The sequence below is a fragment of the Oncorhynchus kisutch genome, linkage group LG8 (genome assembly GCF_002021735.2).
Source record: "Oncorhynchus kisutch isolate 150728-3 linkage group LG8, Okis_V2, whole genome shotgun sequence".
Lineage (NCBI taxonomy): Eukaryota > Metazoa > Chordata > Actinopteri > Salmoniformes > Salmonidae > Oncorhynchus > Oncorhynchus kisutch.
In genome coordinates, this window is record NC_034181.2 from 26,388,636 (window position 1) to 26,413,951 (window position 25,316).

A 25,316-nucleotide genomic window follows, 5' to 3' on the forward strand; every position below is an offset into this window, starting at 1 on the left:
GATTGTTTACTCTATGAACAAAACAGGAAGGGACTTACCTGAATTTGTCCAAAATAAACTATTGTTTTTGTTGAATAACATTTTACATTTGGAGTAAAGGGTTTCTGTTGCAAAACGTTTTGCAACAAATGTTTTGCAACTGAAAAATGCTTAGCAACATATTCTGACTATTGAATACACCCCTGCTGTACCCTACAGTAGTTGAAGGTATCCAGCAGATCCTACCCACTTGCTTACAGCTGCAGTAGGGTCATGGCTCAGAAATGTACCTCAATCCAGGGATGAGAATTGTCCCATTATCCAAACAGTTACTCAAAATTGTCCCTTTATCCCAACTGTTACACCAAGAAGATTGAACCACTGCTATTAAACCTTGGATAAACAGTTGGGATAATGGGACAATTGAGTACTAACTCATTTCTCATGCCTGGATTGAGGTATGTTTTCTGAGCCATATCTCTCACCTGCTCCAATGTGTCAATCTACACAGGAAGCCTGTCTGACCCTATTGCAGCTGTAAGCAAGCGGGTCGGATCTGCTGGCTAAATTGACAGCTGCTGCAGAAAGTTACATTGTAGCGCAGAGCACAATGACAGTCATGAGGACAATTCAAACACGAAGCAACAACCGAGAGATCAGAGCCAGTCAAGAGTTCAAGTCAACGCAGTTCTTTAATGCCAGAGAGGTATATAGATGACGTTTTTGTCCAGTAACAACGAGCAAGAGACTAGATCATTTCCGGGGTTGGTTCTAGGTCGAAAATATATTATAATTGCGAGCTCTACCCGGAAAGAAGCCACAGCGGTGTTCGGGTGCTGCACACATACATTTCAGATGTCAGGCTATGTCATGTAAACTCAGAGTAACAGCGGATTTAAACTTCCATTTTACCCTGGTGAGACGCGTTTTACTCTTCCACTTCGGACGCACTGGCGCACACTGACCAGTTAAAACGGGTAAGTTTTCGCGGAATTTATGTCTGCGTGTGTATGTGTGCGCGCGCTCGCGCGCGTCTTGTTGGGAAGGGGGGGTTGTGGTCGGCAGATAATTGAATCATGAAACTTTCATGTCATCTCAACCTGATGCTAAATCATGCTTTATTGGCTGACGAAGTTATCCATACGGGTCGACAACTAGTGAAATAACTGACAGACAGTTTATCTATGGAACAAAGCCCACTGAGCACCTGACGAAATAATGTATATATGATACAGGATGGGTTCCGTCTGTATATGATCCTATAGATAGATAGATAGATAGTATCAATATAGTATAAGTATCTATCTCCTCATTCGGTTTGGAGAATAACTGCATTTAAACAAAACTAAATATTTACAGGAATCAGGCCTATATAGATCAATCAGCATGGAATCACACACAAATCACCATGTATTGTAAAGATGGATAACTACTTTAAGTTTTCCATCTATGCCAACATGTAGCCTAATTTCAGACTTGGTTACTGCTGGTGGTGTAAAGTAACTAAGTAAAAATACTTGGGGTATCTGTGCTTTACTGTTTATAATTTGGATAACTTTTACTTTTTCTCCACGACATTCCTAAAGAAAATATGTACATTTTACTCGACACCCAGAAGTACTACACTTACACTTCAAATGCTCAGACAGGACAGCAATATGGTCCAATTCACACACTTATTAATATAATGCATTGTCATCCCTACGGTCTCTGATCTGGCGGACATACTAAACACAAATACTGCTTTTGTCAATTGTGTTGGAGTGTGCCCTGGCTGTCTGAAAATCATGCAGTCAGGTTTACTTAATGTAAGAGGTTTGATGTACAGGATTAACTTTGTACTTTTACTCAAGTATGACAATTGGGTACTTTTTCCACCACTGTACTTAAGTACATTTAAAACCAGATACTTTTGGGGAACTTTTACTTGAGTCATTTTCTATTAAGGTATCTTTACTTTTATTCAAGTATAACAATTGAGAACTTTTCCCACCATTGGTTACTGCTGCTATGCTTAATGCCAAAAATATATGATTTGTTTTATACCAAGCATTGGCTGTGTGTCTGCATGTGTGTGTTTTTCTTTATTTCCTAAAACAAAATGTTGTTCATATTGCCTGTTCCAGAAGGGAAGTTGTCTTTGTATGCTCATGTGACCAGGTAGGTGCAATAACTGCACAGATGATGTCATGATGATGTTATGTCCTCAGCATGTCAGTCTCTCTGACAGTTAGGTTAGGTTGTCCTCTGATGTTCATTCCCTTGTCACTCTCTCTCTGCCCCCCACCCCCCCACCCCTGCCGTTCTCTCTCTCTATCTGGCCAGATGAAATGTGCCTGTATGCAGATCTGTTCAGTAGTCTATAATTTCCAGCTGTGGTGAATCCTCTGGTTAGCAGCACAGCCTCGGGCCTTAGGCTTAGCTAGGCTGCCTCAATAACGTCACATGAAAAACTGCTGAGTGTGTGTGTGACATGCCCCCCCCCCCCCCCTCTCAGTGATGTGGTAGCAGGCAGCAGTATGCCGTATGTGGACAGACAGAACCGTGTCTGTGGCTTTCTAGACATCGAGGAGAAAGAGGGCAGCAACCGCTTCCAGAGACGCTATTTTATACTGGACACACAGGGCAACACACTGCTGTGGTACATGGACAACCCCCAGGTACACACAAACACGCACATCATACTGCCTGTACAAACACACATGATCTCTGATGTGTCTGAGGCAGAGTGTGGTCAGATAGTGGTTGTGTTCTGCCACTAGCAGAGTAGAAACACACCTCCTATAGGGGAAGTGAGACTAGGTGTAGAAGGCTTCTCTGTGTCTTGAACTATCTCTGCCTGCAGAAGTGTTTGCTATATTGAGTGTTGTGTTACTGTGTCTATTACATTGGTGTGTTGTATCACTGCCTGTAGAACCTGCCCAGTGGAGCGAACGCAGTCGGGAGTCTGCAGCTGACATATATCTCCAAGGTAACAACACCCTAAAACAGATTACTTATTAAGGGCAATGTTTTTGACTAATTCCAGACTCTCATCTTCTCTCTCTTGCCTTCTCCTCCTCTGTTTGGGGGTTAGGTGAGCGAGGCCACGGGGAAACAGAAGCCCAAGACTGAGTTCTGCTTTGGTGAGTCAACCTGTTTGTTAGTGTGTGTGTGTGTGTGTGTGTGTTCTCATGGCCCTGGTGAAACACGTACAGTAAAATGTGTTCCTATTTTTATCATACCTGTTCTGTCCTCTTTGCAGTGATCAATGCTATTATAGCCTCTGTATTTATGTTCTGTATTGCTATATAATATTATATATTTCTACATACAGTACCAGTCAAGAGTTTGGACACACCTATTCATTCTACATTGTAGAATAATATTGAAGACATCAAAACTATGAAATAACACATATAGAATCATGTAGTAACTAAACTAAAACAAATTGTTAAACAAATTCAAAATATATTTTATGAGGTTCTTCAAAGTAGCCACCCTTTGCCTTGATGACAGCTTTGCACACTCTTGACATTCTCTCAACCAGCTTCATGAGGTAGTCACCTGCAATGCATTTCAATTAACAGGTGTGCCTTGTAAAAAGTTAAGTTGTAATTTCTTTCCTTCTTCATGCGTTTGAGCCAATCTGTTGTGTTGTGGCAAGGTAAGGTTGGTATACAGAAGATAGCCCTATTTGGTAAAAGACCAAGTCCATATTAGGACAAGAACAGCTCAAATAAGCAAAGAGAAATGACAGTCCGTCATTACTTTAAGACATGGTCAGTCAATCTGAAAGTTTCTTCAAGTGCAGTCGCAAAAACCATCAAGCGCGATGATGAAACTGGCTCTCATGAGGACCGCCACAGGAAAGGAAGACCCAGAGTCACTTCTACTGCAGAGGATACGTTCATTAGAAGTACCAGCCTCAGAAATTGCAGCCCAAATAAACTATGGGAAAAAAACAAACGTCCCTTTTTCAGGACCATGTCTTTAAAGAATTCGTAAAAATCCAAATAACTTCACAGATCTTCATTCTAAAGGGGTTAAACACTGTTTCCCATGCTTGTTCAATGGACCATAAACAATTAATGAACCTGCACCAGTGGAATGGTCATTAAGACACTAACAGCTTACAGACGGTAGACAAATAAGGTCACAGTTATGAAAACTTGGGACACTAAAGAGGCCTTTCTACTGACTCTGAAAAACACAAAAAAAAGATGCCCAGGGTCCCTGCTCATCTGTGTGAACGTGTCTTAGTCATGCTGCAAGGCGGCATGAGGACTGCAGATGTGGCCAGGGCAATAAATTGCAATGTCTGTAGTGTGAGACGCCTAAGACAGCACTACAGGGAGACAGGACGGACAGCTGATCGTCCTCGCAGTCTCAGACCACGTGTAACAACAACACCTGTACAGGATCGGTACATCCGAACATCACACCTGCGGGACAGGTACAGGATGGCAACAACTACTGCCCGAGTTACACCAGGATTGCACAATCCCTCCATCAGTGCTCAGACTGTCCGCAATAGGCTGAGAGAGCCTGGACTAAGGGCTTGTAGGCCTGTTGTAAAGGCAGGTCCTCACCAGACATCACCGACAACAACGTTGCCTATGGGCACAAACCCACCGTCGCTGGACCAGACAGGACTGGCAAAAAGTACTCTTCACTGAGGAGTCGCGGTTTTGTCTCACATGGGGTGATGGTCGGATTTGCATTTATCGTCAAAGAAATGAGCGTTACACCGAGGCCTGTGCTCTGGAGCGGGATTGCTTTGGAGGTGGAGGGTCTGGGGCGGTGTGTCACAGCATCATCGGACTGAGCTTGTTGTCATTGCTTGTTGTCAGGCAATCTCAACGCTGTGCGTTACAGGGAAGACATCCTCTTCCCTCATGTGGTACCCTTCCTGCAGGCTCATCCTGACATGACCCTCCAGCATGACAATGCCACCAGCCATTCTGCTCGTTCTGTGTGTGATTTCCTGCAAGACAGGAATGTCAGTATTCTGCCATGGCCAGCGAGGAGCCCGGATCTTAATTCCATCTGCTGTGTCCTCAACAGGCTGTTGCCGACGTCGGAGCAGACGCTTCTACCTACCCTGGCCTGCTAACTTTAAAAGCCGTGTCTCCCGTGTGCTAGTGTGGTAACGACTACACTGCGGCTTCCCTGCTACATCTATTGCTGTTCACTGGACCATATGATCACTTGGCTACATAGCTGATGTCTGCTGGACTGTTCATTTATCACGGTACTCCATTATTATTATTATTTTTTAAATGTCGGCCTGAACTCAGGCCCTATGTGCAGTTAACCGACCCTCTGCCCATTCATTGCCATTTTACCTGTTGTCTTACTTGATTAGCTGTTGTCTTAACCGTTGTTGTCTTAGCTAGCTCTCCCAATCAACACCTGTGTGTTACGTCCATTGTTCAAAGGAGACCAAGGTGCAGCGTGGTAGGCGTATATTTTACTTTATTTTGAAATTACAACAAAACACGATACGAATGTAAAGCTCTAGCGCTAAACAGCAACTATACAAAGACAAGATCCCACAAACTAGGGTGGAAAACAGGCTGCCTAAGTATGATTCCCAATCAGAGACAACGACACAGCTGCCTCTGATTGGGAACCAGACCTGGCCAACAAAGAAATAGAACACATAGATTTTCTCACCCAAGTCACACCCTGACCTAACCAGAGAATAAAAAAGGCCCTCTAAGGTCAGGGCGTGACAGTTTGATTGCTTTATGCCTCGCTTTATGTCTCTCTCAAATGTCAATATGCCTTGTATACTGTTGTTTAGGATAGTTATCATTGTTTTAGTTTACCATGGAGCCCCTAGTCCCATTCTACATGCCTCAGATTCCTCCTTTGTCTCACCCCTCACACATGCGGTGACCACACCCAGTATAACCAGCACGTCCAGAGATGCAACCTCTCTTATCATCACTCAGTGCCTGGGCTTACCACCACTGTACCCGCACCCCACCATACCCCTGTCTGCACATTATGCCCTGAATCTATTCTACCACGCCCAGAAATCTGCTCCTTTTATTCTAAGTCCCCAACGCACTTGACAAACTGTTTTGATAGCCTTTAGCCGTACCCTCGTCCTACTCCTCCTCTGTTCCCAGGGTGATGTGGAGGTTAACCAAGCCCTGCGTGTCCCCAGGCACTCTCATTTGTTAACTTCTGTAATCGAAAAGGCCTTGGTTTCATGCATGTCAACATCAGAAGCCTCCTCCCTAAGTTTGTTTTACTCACTGCTTTAGCACACTCCGCCAACCCTGATGTCCTTGCCGTGTCTGAATCCTGGCTTAGGCCACCATACCCAACTACAACATTTTCCGTAAAGATAGAGCTGCCAAAGGGGGTGGAGTTGCAATCTACTGCAGAGATTGACAGAACTTTGCAGGCTTACTTTCATGGTATATGCCCAAACAGTTCTAACTTCTAATTTAAAAAATTAATCTCTCTAGAAATAATTTGTTGCCGCCTGTTATAGACCCCCCTCAGCTTCCATCAGTGCCTTGGACACCATATGTGAATTGATTGCATCTATCTTCAGAGTTCGTTCTGTTAGGTGACCTAAACTGGGATATGCTTAACACCCCGGCCGTCCTACAATCTAAGCTAGATGCCCTCAATCTCACAAAAATCATCAAGGAACCCACCAGGTACAACCCTAAATCCGTAAACATGGTCACCCTCATAGATATTATCCTGACCAACTTGCCCTCCAAATACACCTCTGTTGTTTTCAATCAGGATCTCAGCGATCACTGCCTCATTGCCTGCATCCGCTATGGGTCCGCGGTCAAACGACCACCCCTCCCCTCATCACTGTCAAACGCTCCCTAAATAACTTCTGCGATCAGGCCTTTCTAATCGACCTGGCCCGGGCATCCTGTAAGGATATTAACCTCATCCCGTCAATCAAGGATGCCTGGTCGTTCTTTAAAAGTAATTTCCTCACCATCTTAAATAAGCATGCCCCTTTCAAAAAATGTAGACCTAGGGGCGGCAGGGTAGCCTAGTGGTTAGGGCATTGGACTAGTAACCAGAAGGTTATTCAAATCCCAGAGCTGACAAGGTACAAATCTGTCGTTCTGACCCTGAACAGGCAGTTAACCCACTGTTCCTAGGCAGTCATTGAAAATAAGAATTTGTTCTTATGTTCTTAACTGACTTGCCTGGTTAAATAAAGGTCAAATAAAAAGAACAGATATAGCCATTGGTTCACGCCAAACCTGACTGCCCTTGACAAGCACAAAAACATCCTGTGGCGGACTGCAATAGCATCGGATAGTCCCCGCGATATGCAACTGTGCAGGGAAGTCAGGAACCAATACACGCAGTCAGCCAGGAAAGCAAAGGCTAGCTTTTTCAAACACAAATTTGCATCCTGTCGCTCTAACTCCAAAATGTTTTGGGACACTGTAAAGTCCATGGAGAACAAGAGCACCTCCTCCCAGCTGCCCACTGCTCTGAGGCTAGGTAACACGGTCACCACCGATAAATCCATGATAATCGAACATTTCTATAAGCATTTCTCTATGGCTTGCCATGCTTTCCCCCTGGCTACCCCAACCCCGGCCAACAGCTCCGATCCCCCCACCCCACCCCGCAGCTACTTGCCCGAGCTTCCCCAGCTTCTCCTTCACCCAAATCCAGATAGCTGCAAAACCTGGACCCGTACAAATCAGCTGGGCTAGACAATCTGGACCCTCTCTTTCTAAAACTATCGGCTGCCATTGTTGCAACCCCTGTTACCGGTCTGTTCAACCTCTCTTTCGTATCATCCGAGATCCCTCAAGATTGGAAAGCTGCCGCGGTCATACCCCTCTTCAAAGGGGGTGACACTCTAGACACAAACTGCTACAGACCATCCATCCTGCCGAACCTCTCTAAAGTCTTCGAAAGCCAAGTTAATAAACAGATCACTGACGATTTCGAATCCCACCGTACCTTCTTCGCTGTGCAATCCGGTTTCCGAGCTGGTCACGGGTGCACCTCAGCCACGCTCAAGGTACTAAATGATATCATAACCGCCATCGATAAAAAACAGTACTCTGCAGCCGTCTTCATCGACTCTGTCAATCACTGTATTCTTATCGGCAGACTCAATAGCCTTGGTTTCTCAAACGACTGCCTCGCCTGGTTCACCAACTACTTTGCAGACAGATCTCAGTGTGTCAAATTGGAGGGCCTGTTGTCCGGACCTCTGGCAGTCTCTAATGGGCGTGCCACAGGGTTCAATTCTCGGGCCGACTCTTTTCTCTGTACATTGTACATATCAATGATGTCGCTCTTGCTGCGGGTGATTCCCTGATCCACCTCTACGCAGACGACACCATTCTGTATACATCTGGCCCTTCTTTGGACACTGTGTTAACTAACCTCCAAACGAGCTTCAATGCCATACAACACTCCTTCTGTGGTCTCCAACTGCTCTTAAACGCTAGTAAAACCAAATGCATGCTTTTCAACTGTTCGCTGCCCACACCCGCCCGCCCGACTAGCATCACTACCCTGGACTGTTCTGACCTAGAATATGTGTACAACTACAAATACCTAGGTGTCTGGCTAGCCTGTAAACTCTTCTTCCAGACTCATATTAAACATCTCCAATCCAAAATCAAATCTAGAATCAGCTTTCTATTTCGCAACAAAGCCTCCTTCACTCACGCCGCCAAACTTACCCTATTAAAACTGACTATCCTACCGATCCTCTACTTCGGCAATATCCTCTACAAAATAGCTTCCAATACTCTACTCAGCAAATTGGATGCAGTCTATTACAGTGCCATCTGTTTTGTTACCAAAGCCCCTTATACCACCCACCACTGCGACCTGTATGCCTTAGTCGGTTGTCCTTCGCAACATATTCGTCGCCAGACGCACTGCTCTAGGTCATCTATACGTCTATGCTAGGTAAAGCTCCGCCTTATCTCAGCTCACTGGTCATGATAACAACACCCACCTGTAGCACGCGCTCCAGCAGCTATATCTCACTGGTCATCCCCAAAGCCAACACTGTACATAGTCCATCTGTAAATAGCCCACCCAATCTACCTACCTCATCCCCATATTGTTTTTATTTTATTTTATGCTCTTTTGCACACCAGTATCTCTACTTGCACATCATCATCTGCTCGTTTATCACTCCAGTGTTATTCTGCTAAATTGTAATTACTTCGCTACTATGGCCTATTTATTGCCTACCTCCTCACTCCATTTGCACACACTGTATTTAAACTTTTTTTCCTATTGTGTTATTGACTTGTTAATTCCATGTGTAACTCTGTGTTTGTGTCGCACTGCTTTGCTTTATCTTGGCCAGGTCGCAGTTGTAACTGAGATCTTGTTCTCAACTAGCTTACCTGGTTAAATAAAGGTGAACAACAACAAAAAACATCTCAATCCCATTGAGCACTTCTGGGACCTGTTGGATCAGAGGGTGAGGGCTAGGGCCATTCCCCCCAGAAATGTTCGGGAACTTTCAGGTGCCTTGGTGGAAGAGTGGGGTAACATCTAACAGCAAGAACCGCCAAATCTGGTGCAGTCCATGAGGATAAGATGCACTGCAGTACTTAATGCAGCTGGTTGCCACACCAGATACTGACTATTACTTTTGATTTGGATTTTTCTTCCCTTTGTTCAGGGACACATTAATACATTTCTGTTAGTCACATGTCTGTGGAACTTGTTCAGTTTATGTCTCAGTTGTTGAATCTTGTTAAGTTTGCTGAAAATAAACACAGTTGACAGTGAGAGGATGTTTATTTTTTTGCTGAGTTTAAATGCTTCAAAAAAACATGAGCTGGCGCACACCCAGAATAAAAGTTTGTGTGGAGGTGCTGACTAACGGCGAATAAGCTATCAAAATAAAGTCGCTATGTCACAGAGTTCAAGTAACATCAACTGTTCAGAGGAGACTGTGTGAGTCAGGTCTTCATGGTCGAATTGTTGCAAAGAACTACTAAAGGACGCCAATAAGCAGAAGAGACTTGCTTGGGCCTAGAAAGATGACTGAGTCCAAATTTTAGTAGTGGTTCCAACCGCCGTGTCTTTTTAAAATGTATTTTACCTTTATTTAACCAGGCAAGTCAGTTAAGAACAAATTCTTATTTTCAAAGACTGCCTAGGAACAGTGGGTTAACTGCCTGTTCAGGGGCAGAACGACAGATATGTACCTTGTCAGCTCGGGGGTTTGAACTTGCAACCTTCCGGTTACTAGTCCAACGCTCTAACCACTAGGCTACGCTGTCTCTGTGAGATGCAGAGTAGGTGAAGGGATTATCTCTGCATGTGTGGTTCCCACCGTGAAGCATGGAGGAGGAGGTGTGGGGGTGCTTTGCTGGTGACACTGTCAGTGATTTATTTTGAATTCAAGTCACACTTAACCAGCATGGGTATAGCATTTTGCAGCAATACGCCATCCCATCTAGTTAGTGGAACCCTCATTTGTTTTTCAACAGGACAATGATCCAACACTTCTCCAGGCTGTGTAAGGGCTATTTGACCAAGAAAGAGAGTGATGAGTGCTGCCTCAGGTGACCTGGCCTCCACAATCACCCAACCTGAGTTGGACCGCAGCTTCACCTGGAATGCAGAGTGGAGGAAAAGCAGCCAACAAGTGCTCATCATATGTGAGAACTCCTTCAAGGCTGTTGAAAAAGCATTCCAGATTAAGCTGGTTGGGAGAATGCCAAGTGTGCAAAGCTGTCATCAAGGCAAAGGGTGGCAACATTGAATTATCTCAAATATATGTTGATTTGTTTAACACTTTTTGGTTAATGTGTGTGTGTGTGTTTTCATAGTTTTGATGTCTTTACTATTAATATACAATGTAGAACATAGTAAAAATAAAGAGAAACCCTTGACTGAGTAGGTGTGGTACTGTATATCACTATGTCTGCAGTGATCAATGCAGTATCTCGGCGGTATTTCCTCCAAGCCAACGATGCTGCTGACCTCAGAGACTGGGTCATTGCTCTCAACAAAGCCACCAAGATCACTGTGAGTACCCCAACTCATGTAGCTTCAAATCAACTTTTACATTCAGCCATCTAATCAATACACGTATAACGTTCCATCAAACTGAGACTTAGCGATATTAAGTTGCTACAAACAGCACTGCATATGTTGCAGATGAGCGTGATGCAAGACAATGCACTCCCCAGAGCTGCTGGAAAACATGTGGCGAGACAGCATCTGCCCCAGTACTTTTCAATCGCACACCACTTTCAAAGCAGCAGCACCAACCGGGCCAGTAACTTCTAAATTTTTTGCGTTCCAGTTCAGCATCTACCTGCTCTGTTGCCGTCTACCATTGACAAACCATTGAAGACTACACACAGAAAAGTTGTGCTGTTTTTATTTGAGCAATATCATAGGCCGTTCATTCAAGCACCACTACACTCCCGCGAGTCACCACTTCTTGAGCAGTACAGAAGTTGATGGCTATGTTCACATTGCAGATGCGAGCTGGCCTGAGCAAAAATAAGCGCCCATCAATCTACTCACTGAGTTATTTATTTTTAGGGAAAGTGATTTACAAAAGTAAACTTTCACTAGTGAACATATTAGCAATATGCTGGCTACTGTTGATAGTCTGTATAAAGAAAGATGCAAAAAGACACCTAGCATTGGTCTAGGCTCGTCTACAGTTGCCAGTCAATGTCTCTTTTGGAACGTTTGTCTTAAAGGGGCAGCATCCTATTTTGAGATGTGAAAGGCCCCAGAAAAGACACGTAACACATTTTGCCAAACCACTTTAGAACCAATGGTGTCACCTTTGGCACTCAGATTATCACAGGGCGTCTGCACGGATGCGCTTCAATAGCTACAACCTGATTGCTGCGAATCAGAAAGACCAGAGAAGTTTAGGTTTGCGTTTCACTACTTTTGGTTATTGTGGCAATGGGCCTAACATTGCTGTTTACTTCGTGCATACAGTTGTACTGTAATATATTGGCATCCATGCACTTTACAGTGAAGTGGTATGGAGCGGAATGTTCCATTTTCTCTTCTCAAAACTGGCTGAATTGTTGTTTTTACCTTGTGCGCACCTGCAACTGTTGCTGTGTATTAGATATTACTGCACTGTTGGAGCTACTGTAGGAACCCAAGTATTTCGCTACACCCGCAATAACATCTGCTAAATATGTGTCTGCGACCAATAAAATTTGATTTGATTTGACCCGCAACTTCTCACAAGTGAGAGAAATTACACTGTAAATGAGAATCACCTGCCTCCAACCGAATTCTTCTGAATTCGTAATGGTTTAGTCTAGGCCATTATTATTTTTGGGGGTCCTGTACAGTTGTATATCAAACAAAAAAATATATGAATCCCGAAAGTTATTTCAGTTTCAACTTATTTTAGAAGAAATAGTGATTTAATTTTTTTTTTTTTTGTGCACAGTTACACTAATTATATATTAGTGTAACTGTGTCTGACTCTACCTTTTTGATATTGCATTTATAACTTGACTCTAACACTACACGTAATATGTTCATGTTTGATTTTGGTAAACCTGTAGGCTAAGTGCAGCTGAAACTACAATCACCTGAGTCACACTGACAAGAAGTGATGTTACACAGAGCCATAGATACATGTAACTGCAAACATAATGGAAGCACTTGAGTAAATGAGGGATACAAACTATTTTGAAAGCAGGTGCTTTCACACAGGTGTGGTTCCTGACTTAATTAAGCAATTAACATCCCATCATGCTTAGGGTCATGCATAAAAATAATAGGCAAGCTATGCCCCCCCCATAGGATGACATTGTCCCCATCCACAAGGCATGAGTGGTCACTTAATGGTTTGATGAGCATGAAAATAATGTAAACCATATGCCATGGCCATCTCAGTCACCAGATCTCAACCCAATAGAACACTTATGAGAGATTATGGAACGGCGCTTGAGACCGTGTTTTCCACCACCATCAAAACAATCACCAAATTATAGGATATTTTCGTGAAAGAATGGTGTCGCATCCCTCCAGTAGAGTTCCAGACACTTGTAAAATCTATGCATTCTGTAATGGCTGTTGGAAGGAGAGGACCAAGGTGCAGCGTGGTATGTGTCCATATTTATTTAATGAACACTGAAATCACAAAAATAACAAAGCGAACGACCGAAACAGTTCTGGCTGGTGCAGACACACAACAGAAAACACAACATAGAATGCCCACCCCAACTCACGCACTGACCAAACTTAAACAGAGACATAAAAAAGGAACTAAGGTGACACACGTGACACATTCAATCTGTTCTGGCTTTTGGTTGCCCAAAGCCCTATTAAGAATCAAATCAAATCAAATTTATTTATATAGCCCTTCGTACATCAGCTGATATCTCAAAGTGCTGTACAGAAACTCAGCCTAAAACCCCAAACAGCAAGCAATGCAGGTGTAGAAGCACGGTGTATTAAGACACTGTGTATAGGTGTTTCCTTTATTTTGGTAGTTACCTGCATATAGCACTCAAGAGGAAGAAGTCTGTGGTCTCACATTCAACTGTTTGGCCAGGGTGTACACACACACACACACACACACATCTAAAATATGAGGAAATGGTGAAACAGGACAGTGGGAGTTGTTTTGAGGTTTCACATAGCAGATTCATATCAAATCAAATGTTATTTGTCACATGCGTCGAACACAACAGACCTTAGCGTGAAATTCTTACTTTACAAGCCCTTAACCAACAATGCATAGTAAGAAAATATTTGCTAAATAAACTAAAGTTAAAAAAGTAACGCAATAAAATAATAAGGCTATATACAGGGAGTACTGAGCCAATGTACAGGGTTATATTTACATTTAGGTAAGAACAGTGTGTGCTAACTTATATCCAGCCTGTGGGGGGCTTTCCACACACACTGTTTTAACAGACTGCTGATGTTTGTGCTGTGGAGCTGCACTATAGAGCACACACACATGCAATCTTCTCGACCACACATTTTTCTTGGGGGGGGGGGGGTCAAAGAGTTTAATGCTGAGTCATGGAGGTCATAAGGCCTGTAACTCCTCCCCTCCACACCACTACAGAAGGCTGAGAACAGCAGTTAGTGATTACATCCCAATAATCTCTTTTCTCTCTCTTTTTCTCCTGAAGTGTGCACTCGTTCACCACTTCACACAAATGTTTAAGCATTGGATTGGTATAGGCATGGCCTAGAGGGAGTTTCCATATACCAGTCATTTTGTTTTCAATCCATGAAAGGAGGTGAACAAGTGCACACTTCAGGAGAAAGGAGAAATTATTGGGACCTGTGACCCAATAGTCAACACTGTGTTTGGCTCTGTGAGGCTAGAGTGGTGCCGCTCTGTTTCTTCTGTATTGTCACCTGCCCTCACACAGGAAACACAGATGCTCTCTCTATTCCACTTCCTCTTTGGCTCCCCCTGAAGAAACACTGTAGGCCTACATGTGCGCCATGTTTATATCAAATGTCTTGTTTATCACTCCAGAAATATGTTATATTATAGTTTCATGGTTTATCAATATATGAAAGTTAATGATAATGTATTGTTGGATAAATGCTAGCTATGGGTTTGACTTGATGCTCAAACTGTTGTTTTCTGTAGGTCCCGAAAGCTAGACCTCTCCAGCCAAGGACAGAGGTTTCTATGGTAACCGGTGAGGCAGGGGGTAAGAGGCAGGCCTATAAGACTGAGATCATCGGGGGAGTGGTGGTGCACACCCCCATGTACCAGGTACTATGTTCTAGTCCAAACGCATCATTGCCATGGTGACTGTGTTGGTGATTGTGATGATGGTGGTGATGACAATGGAGGGGGAGGATGATGATGTACAGTGATGGTGATAATAATGATGATTTTGTGCATGTTGCAGAATGAGGGGGAGGAGATGGAGGTAGGGGACAGGAAGGTCAACGCTGTAGGCAGTAGACCAGGCGTGCTGAGGTGTGGCTACTGTGTCAAACAGGGTAACATGGTGAGTACAAACACACACTAGCAACGGTCATCAAAATTGTTAAAAGGTTTAAATAAATGCAACAGTTGGACAATGGAGGAAGATACTCCAAACCTTTTGGAATTTTTATAATCCATCAGATATTGACCGAATTATAGCACAAAACATTTTACTGCCACGGACAAATAATGTTCAGCGATTTTGGTGGGAATTCTGGTATTCAATTTAATGTAAAATTTCACTTTTATTCACTCATACATTTTATAATGGTATCAGGTATTTGCAAAAATATTTTGTGCCGCATTTGCATAAATACACTGTGTGTATTTTAATAGATTAACATAAACGGGTGGCATAGTCCTGTAACCACAACTTGCTCTGTGTAGGCCTACCTGCTCGACAATCATCTCATTCCAAAATCATGGGCATTAATATGGAGTTGGTCCCCCCTTTGCTGCTAAAATAGACTCCACTCTTCTGGGAAGACTTTCCACTAGATGTTGGAGCTAGAGGTCGACCGATTAATCGGAATGGCCGATTAATTATGGCCGATTTCAGGTTTTCATAACAATCGGAAATTGGTATTTTTGTACACCGATTTGGCCGATTTATTTATTTTTTACACCATTATTTAATCTTTATTTAACTAGGCAAGGGACTGAATGACAGATTTTTTAGCTTGGGGATTCAATCTTGCAACCTTACAGTTAACTATTCCAACGCTCTAACCACCTGCCTCACGAGGAGCCTGCCTGTTACGCGAATGCTGTAAGCCAAGGTAAGTGGCTAGCTAGCATTAGATGTATCTTATAAAAAACAATCAATCAATCATAATCACTAGTTAACTACACATGGTTGATGATATTACTAGTTTATCTAGCGTGTCCTGCGTTGCATATACAGTGGGGCAAAAAAAGTATTTAGTCAGCCACCAATTGTACAAGTTCTCCCAATTAAAAAGATGAGAGGCCTGTAATTTTCATCATCGGTAAACTTCAACTATGACAGACAAAATGAGAAAAAAAATCCAGAAAATCACATTGTAGGATTTTTAATGATTTATTTGCAAATTATGGATATAACATATAATGATAAAACATCATTCTTTGGGGATGCTTTTCTGCAAAGGGGACAGGACGACTGCACCGTATTGAGGGGAGGATGGATGGGGCCATGTATCGCGAGATCTTGGCCAACAACCTCCTTCCCTCAGTAAGAGCATTGAAGATGGGTCGTGGCTGGGTCTTTATGCATGACAACGACCCGAAACACACAGCCAGGGGAACTAAGGAGTGGCTCCGTAAGAAGCATCTCAAGGTCCTGGAGTGGCCTAGCCAGTCTCCAGACCTGAACCCAATAGAAAATCTTTGAAGGGAGCTGAAAGTCCGTATTGCCCAGCGACAGCCCAGAAACCGGAAGGATCTGGAGAAGGTCTGTATGGAGGAGTAGGCCAAAATCCCTGCTGCAGTTTATGCAAACCTGGTCAAGAACTACAGGAAACGTATGATCTCTGTAATTGCAAACAAAGGTTTCTGTACCAAATATTAAGTTCTGCTTTTCTGATATGTCAAATACTTATGTCATGCAATAAAATGCAAATGAATTACTTAAAAATGTGATTTTCTGGATTTTTGTTTTAGATTCCGTCTCTCACAGTTGAAGTGTACCTATGATGTAAAATTACAGACCTCTACATGCTTTGTAAGTAGGAAACACTGCAGATTTTGCAGGTTATCAAATACTTGTTCTCCACACTGTATATAAGCAGCATGTGAGTTTCAAGTTTGGGAAAGTTAATTTTTACCATAAAAATGCACCTTTATAATAAAAGCATTACATGCATAATCACATTAGCGGTCACTTTTGGTAATGGTGTTTTCCGCTAACGGAACATTAGTGCTTATAGCCTCCTACCATGTGCGCATTGCTGCGCTTCTAATGTGAAGAAATAGCCTAATAGTTTATCAACATTTCAAGCTAAAAGTTCTGATATTGTGTCAGCCACATTGCATAAAAAAGTATTTTTGATGCTAGTGGTATTCATTTGGGATCTATCGCATCCCACAACTGTTCCAGACTATGTTTGGAATATTTATTTCTCTAACAGAATAGGTCGACTTTTGTGCTATGGGGGATAGTAGATTGACATAGGCTAGTGCTTCTGCTGTTCATTAGGCCTACTCATCTTGTTGGCTGACGAAAAGTAAATGTGGACAGTCCATCCAATATCTTCAATATTCACCTCGGGATTGGATAAGGACACACACAGTTGCGTCCCTGATGTGTCTGTCTTTACTTGTAGCCTGTGAGAAAGACCCTGTGACAGAGAGGCTTCGGATTGGTCAGCACACTCAGGGAGAAGGGCACAACGCAGCACTCCGGGTCGCAAAAGGCATGGCTTTTTTTTAAGGGGCATTACGGCCACAAAGGGGAAGCCGGCGCGAAGTTCGAGGCATTATCAAATACTTTTCAAATTGTAAATGAGAGACTCTTGGAGTGTGTACAATCTGCCAAAAAACAAAGAGCTCATGACTTTCAAGCTTTTTTCAAATCATCATTAGTCTCATCATGCAGCCTTACAATGTATTCAGAACATATAGCCCAACATTTGTAGAACAACTAAAGTTAGATTAATAACTCTACATGAAACATATAGGAGTACCTATTGCTTAACCGCTCAACCTAGAATAGCCGCATGTGCACACTCCCTCAAATCGTTTGGAGAAAATATTAATATTTTATTCAGCTTTGTTCAATTGTATTCTTCATACTAAAATAATGCCACGGAATTATAAACAAATCTTGTCTGCTAAATGAACTAGTGTAGCACACAGCCATTTGGCATAGCCACATAAGGACCACTCAGAGTATGCTATTATTTTCTTCTGAAAATACATTAGAATACATTTTCTCCATATCATGCTTCTTTAGACCTGTCTAAAATAATGGATTTATTGCGAAGGTGTAGGCTATATAGACTTTTTAAAATGGCTTGTAGGCTTTGTGTGGAAGCCAGGAGATGCTAAATGTGTTTATGTTAATTAACGGTCAATTACAGAGAGACCAACCAGTTATTTGCTTGACAATCACCGGCTGACGAAATGTCATGACCACCACATCCCTACACATACACTTTTGAACTAATCAGTTGTATGTTTCAGAGGAAAAGCTGGAAAAGGCGTTTCTTCATGCTGGACAACAATTCTGTCAGTTACTACAAGTGTGAGACGGTGAGGTCATATCCTGTCTCTCCTCTCTCCTCTGTGAGTGGCTCTGGGTGGTAACTGTTGCTGTTTAAACCACAGTGGGTTGTAATTACAGATGTCCTCAAATGGCTTTGGGGAGTAAATTCATACCAAGACAATACATTGTCAGAAAAACATGTGTCCTCCATGTTTAAGTTTTTGTTTCTGCTTTGGTGTGGTGTATGTTTCAGTGTCCTGTGTGACAGATGTGTTTCTGTCAGTGGAACAGAGTAAAGTTTGGTGTTTCTCTGATGCACGATGGCGTCAGTGTGTGTAACCTGTATTTGATATGTATTTCAGCATAAGGAGCCGCTAAGAGCGGTTCTTCTGAGAGACATTCAGAAGGTCCATGAATGTCTGGTCAAATCTGGGTGAGAGTCACACATATCTATTTAATCTATCTAATCTAATACACACACACACACACACACACACACACACACACACACACACAAGCTCGCTGTCTTACCTAGTCATCTCTCTGTCAGGGACCTGCTGATGAGGGATAACCTGTTTGAGATTATCACCAGCTCTAGGGTTTTCTACATCCAGGTAAGTGTGTACTTGTTTTCCTACCTTATCAGGACCCCAATGTCCTAACAATTCACGCAAATGGCCGTACAAAGTAGGAAAACAAGAACTTTAAGATTAAGGTTTAGGGTTAAGTTTTAAAAAAGAAAAGTGTTGTTTTACAGGGTCAGCCATAGTAGTACTGCACTCCTGGAGCAAATTAGGGTTAGGTGCTTTGCTCAAGGGCACATTGACAGATTTTTCACCTGGTCAACTCGGGTTTTTGAACCAGCAACCTTTTGGTTACTGGTCCAACGCTCTAACTGCTAGGCTCCCTGCCTGGGGTTAAAGAAAATGATTTTTAATGGTCAAACAAGTCCTGAAATTTCTCAAATAAAGGTGTGTGTGTGTGCGTCAGATGGTCTTCCCTCTGTGTTTGATGCTCTGTTGCTCATGTGTGGCCTTCTGTTTTTGGACGAACGGAATGTTTGTACAAACACTAACCATAAAACAACATCGCTTGTCCCCCCCATGGGAGAACAGCTGACTAGGGGCAGGGGCCTTAGATCAGAGAGAGGTAACTGTGTGTGTGCTTACTTTGTTGTATAAGCATAATGTGTCAGCGTGTGCTGGTTTTGTTGCAGACAGACACGCCAGAGGACATGCAGGGCTGGATCAGAGACATTGAGGGGAAGATACAGGACTTCAGAGGCCCGGGCAAGGTAAAGGTGGATTTAAATTCCACTTACAGTTCCGACCAGTACTATTAGTGGTCCTGATGGCGCGCCCATACAAGTGTCATTGCACAACAGGGAGATGAGGAATTCTGATTCAGTGGGGGAATCACAAAATGGTATCTCTTTTTTTCTTTCCCTCTCAGAGCTCTCCATTCACACGTGCCTCCTCCTCTCTGTATTGCCATGGTAACTCCTCCCACCAACCCTCTGTTGTCCGTGGCCGTCAGGGAGATGACAAGAGACCCCCTTTAGTGAAGTCATGTTCCGTGGCCCCGGGGTGGCAGCCCTGGACCCCCGTACCCCAAAGAGAGGCTCCCGCACTGGGCATACTAGATAAGGACAGTCCCTTTAGCTCTCTGCTGCCCAGCCTCTCCTCTCTCTCTCTTTCCACCTCCTCATCTTTATCCTCCCTCCCCTCTCCCACCCCACAGGGGGTCTCAGCTCCAGCCAGTGGTGTGGGGGTCCCAGTCTGCCCAGGCCCCATAGCCCCAGGCCCCTCCAGCAGCCGGAGGAGACACCGCTCTCAGCCTCAGCCCACCACAGACCGCAGCTTCCCTTTCAGCCTGGACCATGATGGCATCCGCACCACCGACGTCTAGAACCAACCACGTCTAGACCAACAGAACTCTGGATCCAACAATATGTGGAACCACCAACATCTAGAACCAATATCTAGAGCAACAATGACACTTGATTGAGTGCCTTTCCCTTTGAAAGACTAAACCTTCCCTCTCCCAGCCACTCTCCTTTGAGAGTTCCATAGGCCTGCTGCTTTGGGGCGGCAGGGTAGCCTAGTGGTTAGAGCATTGGACTAGTAATCGAAAGGTTGCAAGTTCAAATCCCTGAGCTGACAAGGTACAAAATCTGTCGTTCTGCCCCTGAACAGGCAGTTAACCCACTGTTCCTAGGCCGTCATTGAAAATAAGAATTTGTTCTTAACTGACTTGCCTAGTAAAATAAAGGTAAAATAAAGGTAAAATTAAATTAAATTTGGCTGCGGCTACTGTGGGCTGTTTGCTAAAGTAGCCTCTCTCTGGAGGCCTGTGGGGGAGGGTAGTGATGCAAATTGTGGTTCCTGGATGTGTTCTCTCAGTGAGGGGTGTGTTAGTGGCTGTGGGCTTCTGGTATAAAGGGTTATTCAGAGAGACTGGGAGGGGTTATCAGTGTTGGAGTGTCTGGTAGACTGCGAAGGGTTAAGTTCTGTGTTGTACGATTTCCTCTTAAAACCTGAATGTAATTCTCATGTACTGAGATGAAGGAAGGTTTGTATTGTGTTGGAGCCTGGTCTGTCTACCAAATACCCTCTAATAGTATTAGTCAGCTGGTCTTTTACCTATATTAACCAAATCTAAAGTATGTCCCAATTGGCACCCTAATTCACTATATCATGCAGTACTTTTTTACCAGAGCCTTATGGGCCCTAGTCAAAGGTAGTACACTATATAATGAATGTGGTGCCACTGCCAATTGGGACGCAACCCAAGAGTCCCATTCAATCCATCACCTGGTCATAGAATAGTGACGATGTTCGTGTCAGTGGGTCTGCTTGTCTCTAGACAATGTTGTTCCCTTGTTAGACTAAATCCAATTGCATTAAATCGGTACATCAGCAGCGCATTTTATGGTATTTCTGCACACTTTTCCGCTAGCCTCGTTCTCTTTATCGAATGCAAAGGATTTACTACTCCAGAGGGAGTGGAAATATTTTGGGTGTCTCAGATTGTTCTAGCAATTCTCACATTGTAACTTCATTAGGAGGAACGATGTTTGACATGCTTTTACATTTGTATCACAAACAATTATTTTGATAAAAGTGGCCATTTTTAGACCTATACATTATGACTGGGATGATACCAGTATCGCGAGGAAACAAAGCAGATTTAACTTCTTTAGGAAAACAGCCCTAATGTTGGAAACAAACATCAGGTTGTCATCCAGAGTCACATTTATTCATTTTCCAAGCTGAAGCACACTATTTTACATACAGCAGGTTTTTAAAGGACCGAAGAGTTTGGTCTACTTTGTGTTTTGCCATCGACAGATTATCACAATACTGCCCTATGATCTGTGAACCGTACATGATACAAACAACATCTGGGTGCCATTATACTCCTTATAGTGTTCTCTAACATATGGAGTATGTCTAGATTCTGAAATACTCATTTTCACATTCATATCTCAAAACGACCCTTTGATTTAGCTTTCTTTCTTTTTTTACATATAGTTTGTGACGCTCTTCAAACAAGTTAAAATTTCCAGAGTGGGCTCTCTCTAGTACTTTTCATTATATGACCCATTTTATACATAGAAATTGACATTATAGATCATTAATCAATCACAGCCCTACTGTAGGATGCATATTCAGCAAGTCACCAGCAGAGGAAGTTCCGTTTGAATCAATTTTCCCATAAAATGTTATCAGAGAGCCCACAATGGAATTTTGATTTACTTGCAGAGCAGCTGTTCCCAAACTAGGGGGCGCACCAACATTTTGTGGGGGTGTACGGGACCTTACTTGATTAAAGGGCTCATTCTTATTGTTTTTTTCTTCTTTACAATTCACAATTGTTTAAACCAATCTAAAACAACTCATAAATCCGCAATGCTTTAGGCTAGAAACAAGCGGTAAAATGCCAGAGGACAATGCGACTCTGCACATGAGCTGAGACATCCTAAAGTCGAGGAGTCAAAGAAATTGGACTTCGCTTGGGAGATAATCTAATACAATGTTTGACTCTGAGTATACCAAACATTAGGAACACCTTCCTAATATTGATTATTGATACAGCCTTAATTCGTCAGGGCATGGACTCTACATGTTGTCGAAAGCGTTCCACAGGAATGCTGGCCCATGTAGACTCCAATACTTCCCACAGTTGTGTCAAGTAGGCTGGATGTCCTTGGTGGACCATTCTTAATACACACAGGAAACTGTTGAGCATGAAAAACCCAGCAGCGTTGCAGTTCTTGATAAATCTGGTGTGCCCGGCACCTACAGTACTACCATACCCTGTGGAAAGGCACTTAAATATTTTGTCTTGCCCATTCACCTTCTGAATGACAGGCAAACACAATCCATGTCTCAATTGTCTAAAGGCTTAAAAATCCTTCTTTAACCTGTCTTCTAACCTTGACTCTGATTGAAGTGGATTTAATAAGTGACATCAATAAAGGATCATAGCTTTCACCTGGATTCACCTGGTCAGTCTGTCATGGAAAGAGCAGGTGTTCTTAATGTTGAAATATGAAAAAGGGGTCCCTGGGGGAAAAAGGTTGGGAACCCCTGTTGTAAAGTATATTGTTCCAAACAATGTGTTTAAAATGAACTAAATCTAAGAGTCATTATGGGATATTCATATTTTATGTTAAATAAATGAATGTGAACTTTTTATTTCAGAATCTAGACATACTCCATATTTTAGAGAACACCATACGGAGTGTAATGACACCCAGATGTTGTCTGAATCATGAACGGTTCACAGATCATAGGGTCTTACAGGAGACATGTGACTTGTAAAAGTATTCACCCCTCTTCACATTTTTCCTATTTTGTTGTCTTACAGCCTGGAATTTAAAAAAAAAAATTGGGGGGGGGTTTATCATTTGATTTACACGACATGCCTACCACTTTGAAAATGCTAAATATTTTGGGGGAAACAAACAAGGAATAAGACAAAAAAACAGAACTTGAGCGTTTAACTGTTCACCCCCCCAAAATCAATACTTTGTAGAGCCACCTTTTGCAGCAATTACAGTTGCAAGTGTCTTGAGGTATGTCTCTATAAGCTTGGCACATCTAGCCACTGGGATGTTTTCCCATTCTTCAAGGCAAAACTGCTCCAGCTCCCTGAAGTTGTATGGGTTCCGCTGGTGTACAGCAATCTTTAAGTCATACCACAGATTGTCAATTGGATTGAGGTCTGGGCTTTGACTAGGCGATTCCAAGACCTTTAAATGGGATATTTAAACCACTTGAGTGTTGCTTTAGCAGTATGCTTAGGGTCATTGTCCTGCTGGAAGGTTAACCTCTGTCCCAGTCTCAAATCTCTGGTAGACTGAAACAGATTTCCCTCAAGAATTTCCCTGTATTTAGCGCCATCCATCATTCCCTCAATTCTGACCAGTTTCCCAGTCCCTGACGATTAAAAAAATTGTGTGGTGATGGTGTTCTCGGGGTGATGAGAGGTGTTGGGTTTACGCCAGACATAGCATTTTCCTTGATGGCCAAAATGGCCAATTTTAGTCTCATCTGACCAGTGTACCTTCTTCCATATGTTTGGGGAGTCTCCCACATGCCTTTTGGCGAACACTAAATGTGTTTGCTTATTTTTTTCTTTAATCAATGGCTTTTTTCTGGCCACTCTTCCGTAAAGACCAGCTCTGTGGAGTGTACGGCTTAAAGTGGTCCTTATGGACAGATACTCCAATCTCCGCTGTGGAGCTTTGCAGCTCCTTCAGGGTTATCTTTGGTCTCTTTGTTAACTCTCTGATTAATGCCCTCCTTGCCTGGTCTGTGAGTTTTGGTGGGTGGCCCTCTCTTGGGGGGCCACCCACCCACTCTCTTGGCAGGTTTGTTTTGGTGTCATAGTCTTTAAAAAATGTTATGAGTTTAATGGTGCTCTGTGGGATGATCAAAGTTTCAGATATTTTTTTATAACTCAACCCTGATCTGTACTCCTCCACAACTTTGTCCCTGACCTGTTTGGAGAGCTCCTTTGTCTTGGTGCTGCTTGCTTGGTGGTGCTGCTTGCTTGGTGGTGGTGGTGCTGCTTGCTTGGTGGTGGTGCTGCTGCTTGCTTGGTGGTGGTGGTGGTGGTGCTGCTTGCTTGGTGGTGGTGGTGGTGGTGCTGCTGCTGCTTGCTTGGTGGTGCTGCTTGCTTGGTGGTGTTGCAGACTCTGGGGCCTTTCAGAACAGCTCTATATATACTGAGATCATGTGACACTTAGATTACACACAGGTGGACTTTATTTAACTAATTGTGTGACTTCTGAAGGTAATTGGATGCACCAGATCTTATTTAGGGGCTTCATAGCAAAGGGGGTGAATAGATACATACGCACCACTTTTCCAATTTTATTTATTTATTTTTGTACGTTTTTTTTTTTTCATTTCACTTCACCAATTTGGACTATTTTGTGTATGTCCATTAAATTCAATCCAAATAAAAATATATTTAAATTACAGGTTGTAATGCAACAAAATAGGAAAAACACCAAGGGGTGTTACTTTTGCAAGGCCCTGTAAGTCTTAAAAGGGCAAAAAATGACCACTTTCATCATGATTTTCTCAAAAATAGTTTGTGATACAAATGTAAAACCCATTTCAAACACCCTTCTTTCCAATGATATTACTATGTGAGAAATGCCAGAACAACCTGAGATATCAAAAATATTTTCAGCTGGTGTGGAATCGCCGATGGTATTGTGTTATGTCTTGTGTTTTGCCTGCCTGCACCTCACCAACCTGTTCGAGGTGTGCTTTTCTCCTTCTCTTCAAAACCAAACATGTCATGTTTATGATTCTATGTATAGACTCCTGTTATTAATCACAAACGTGTGTGTGTGTATTCTCATCATGGTTGACTGGCTGGCCAAACATTTTAGAAACAAGATTATGTATTTGTCTATTTTTTTACTTTACACCAAGTACAAACATAGACCTAATGGTTGTTTTTAAAGGTAAGTATATTTTCAACATTAAGTACTGTCATTCCAGAAAAGAGAATGGTTAAATGCTAATGTGTGATTAATGTATTTTTCTCTTCTGGTTAGTGTTTTCTGATTCATTCCTGTTGTTTTGCATATGTATTTTACCTGGTTACCTGGTGTCCACTCACCTTCCTGATGAAATGGTATTGTTTTTTGACTTGTAAGCAAGCACATTAAATAACAAGGGAAGCTTTTTA

The 25,316-nt window shown here is 42.8% G+C and overlaps 1 protein-coding gene across 2 annotated transcripts; it reads left to right on the top strand.

Annotated features, from left to right (window-relative positions):
* The first annotated feature begins 578 nt into the window (after positions 1-578).
* On the top strand, positions 579-25,316 carry LOC109895988 (pleckstrin homology domain-containing family A member 2-like). Of its 2 annotated transcripts, XM_031829964.1 has the most exons (13): positions 600-956; positions 2,477-2,639; positions 2,894-2,950; positions 3,056-3,104; positions 10,446-10,616; positions 10,889-10,986; positions 14,570-14,698; positions 14,838-14,939; positions 18,080-18,148; positions 18,464-18,534; positions 18,652-18,715; positions 19,318-19,395; positions 19,554-25,316. In XM_031829964.1, the coding sequence occupies exons 5-13, from the start codon at positions 10,505-10,507 to the stop codon at positions 20,007-20,009; spliced, it is 1,179 nt and encodes a 392-aa protein (XP_031685824.1). In that variant the 5' UTR covers positions 600-956; positions 2,477-2,639; positions 2,894-2,950; positions 3,056-3,104; positions 10,446-10,504; the 3' UTR covers positions 20,010-25,316. The 2 variants fall into 2 exon arrangements, with proteins under 2 accessions (XP_020345734.1, XP_031685824.1); XM_020490145.2 differs by lacking the exon at positions 10,446-10,616 and having other exon boundaries at positions 579-956.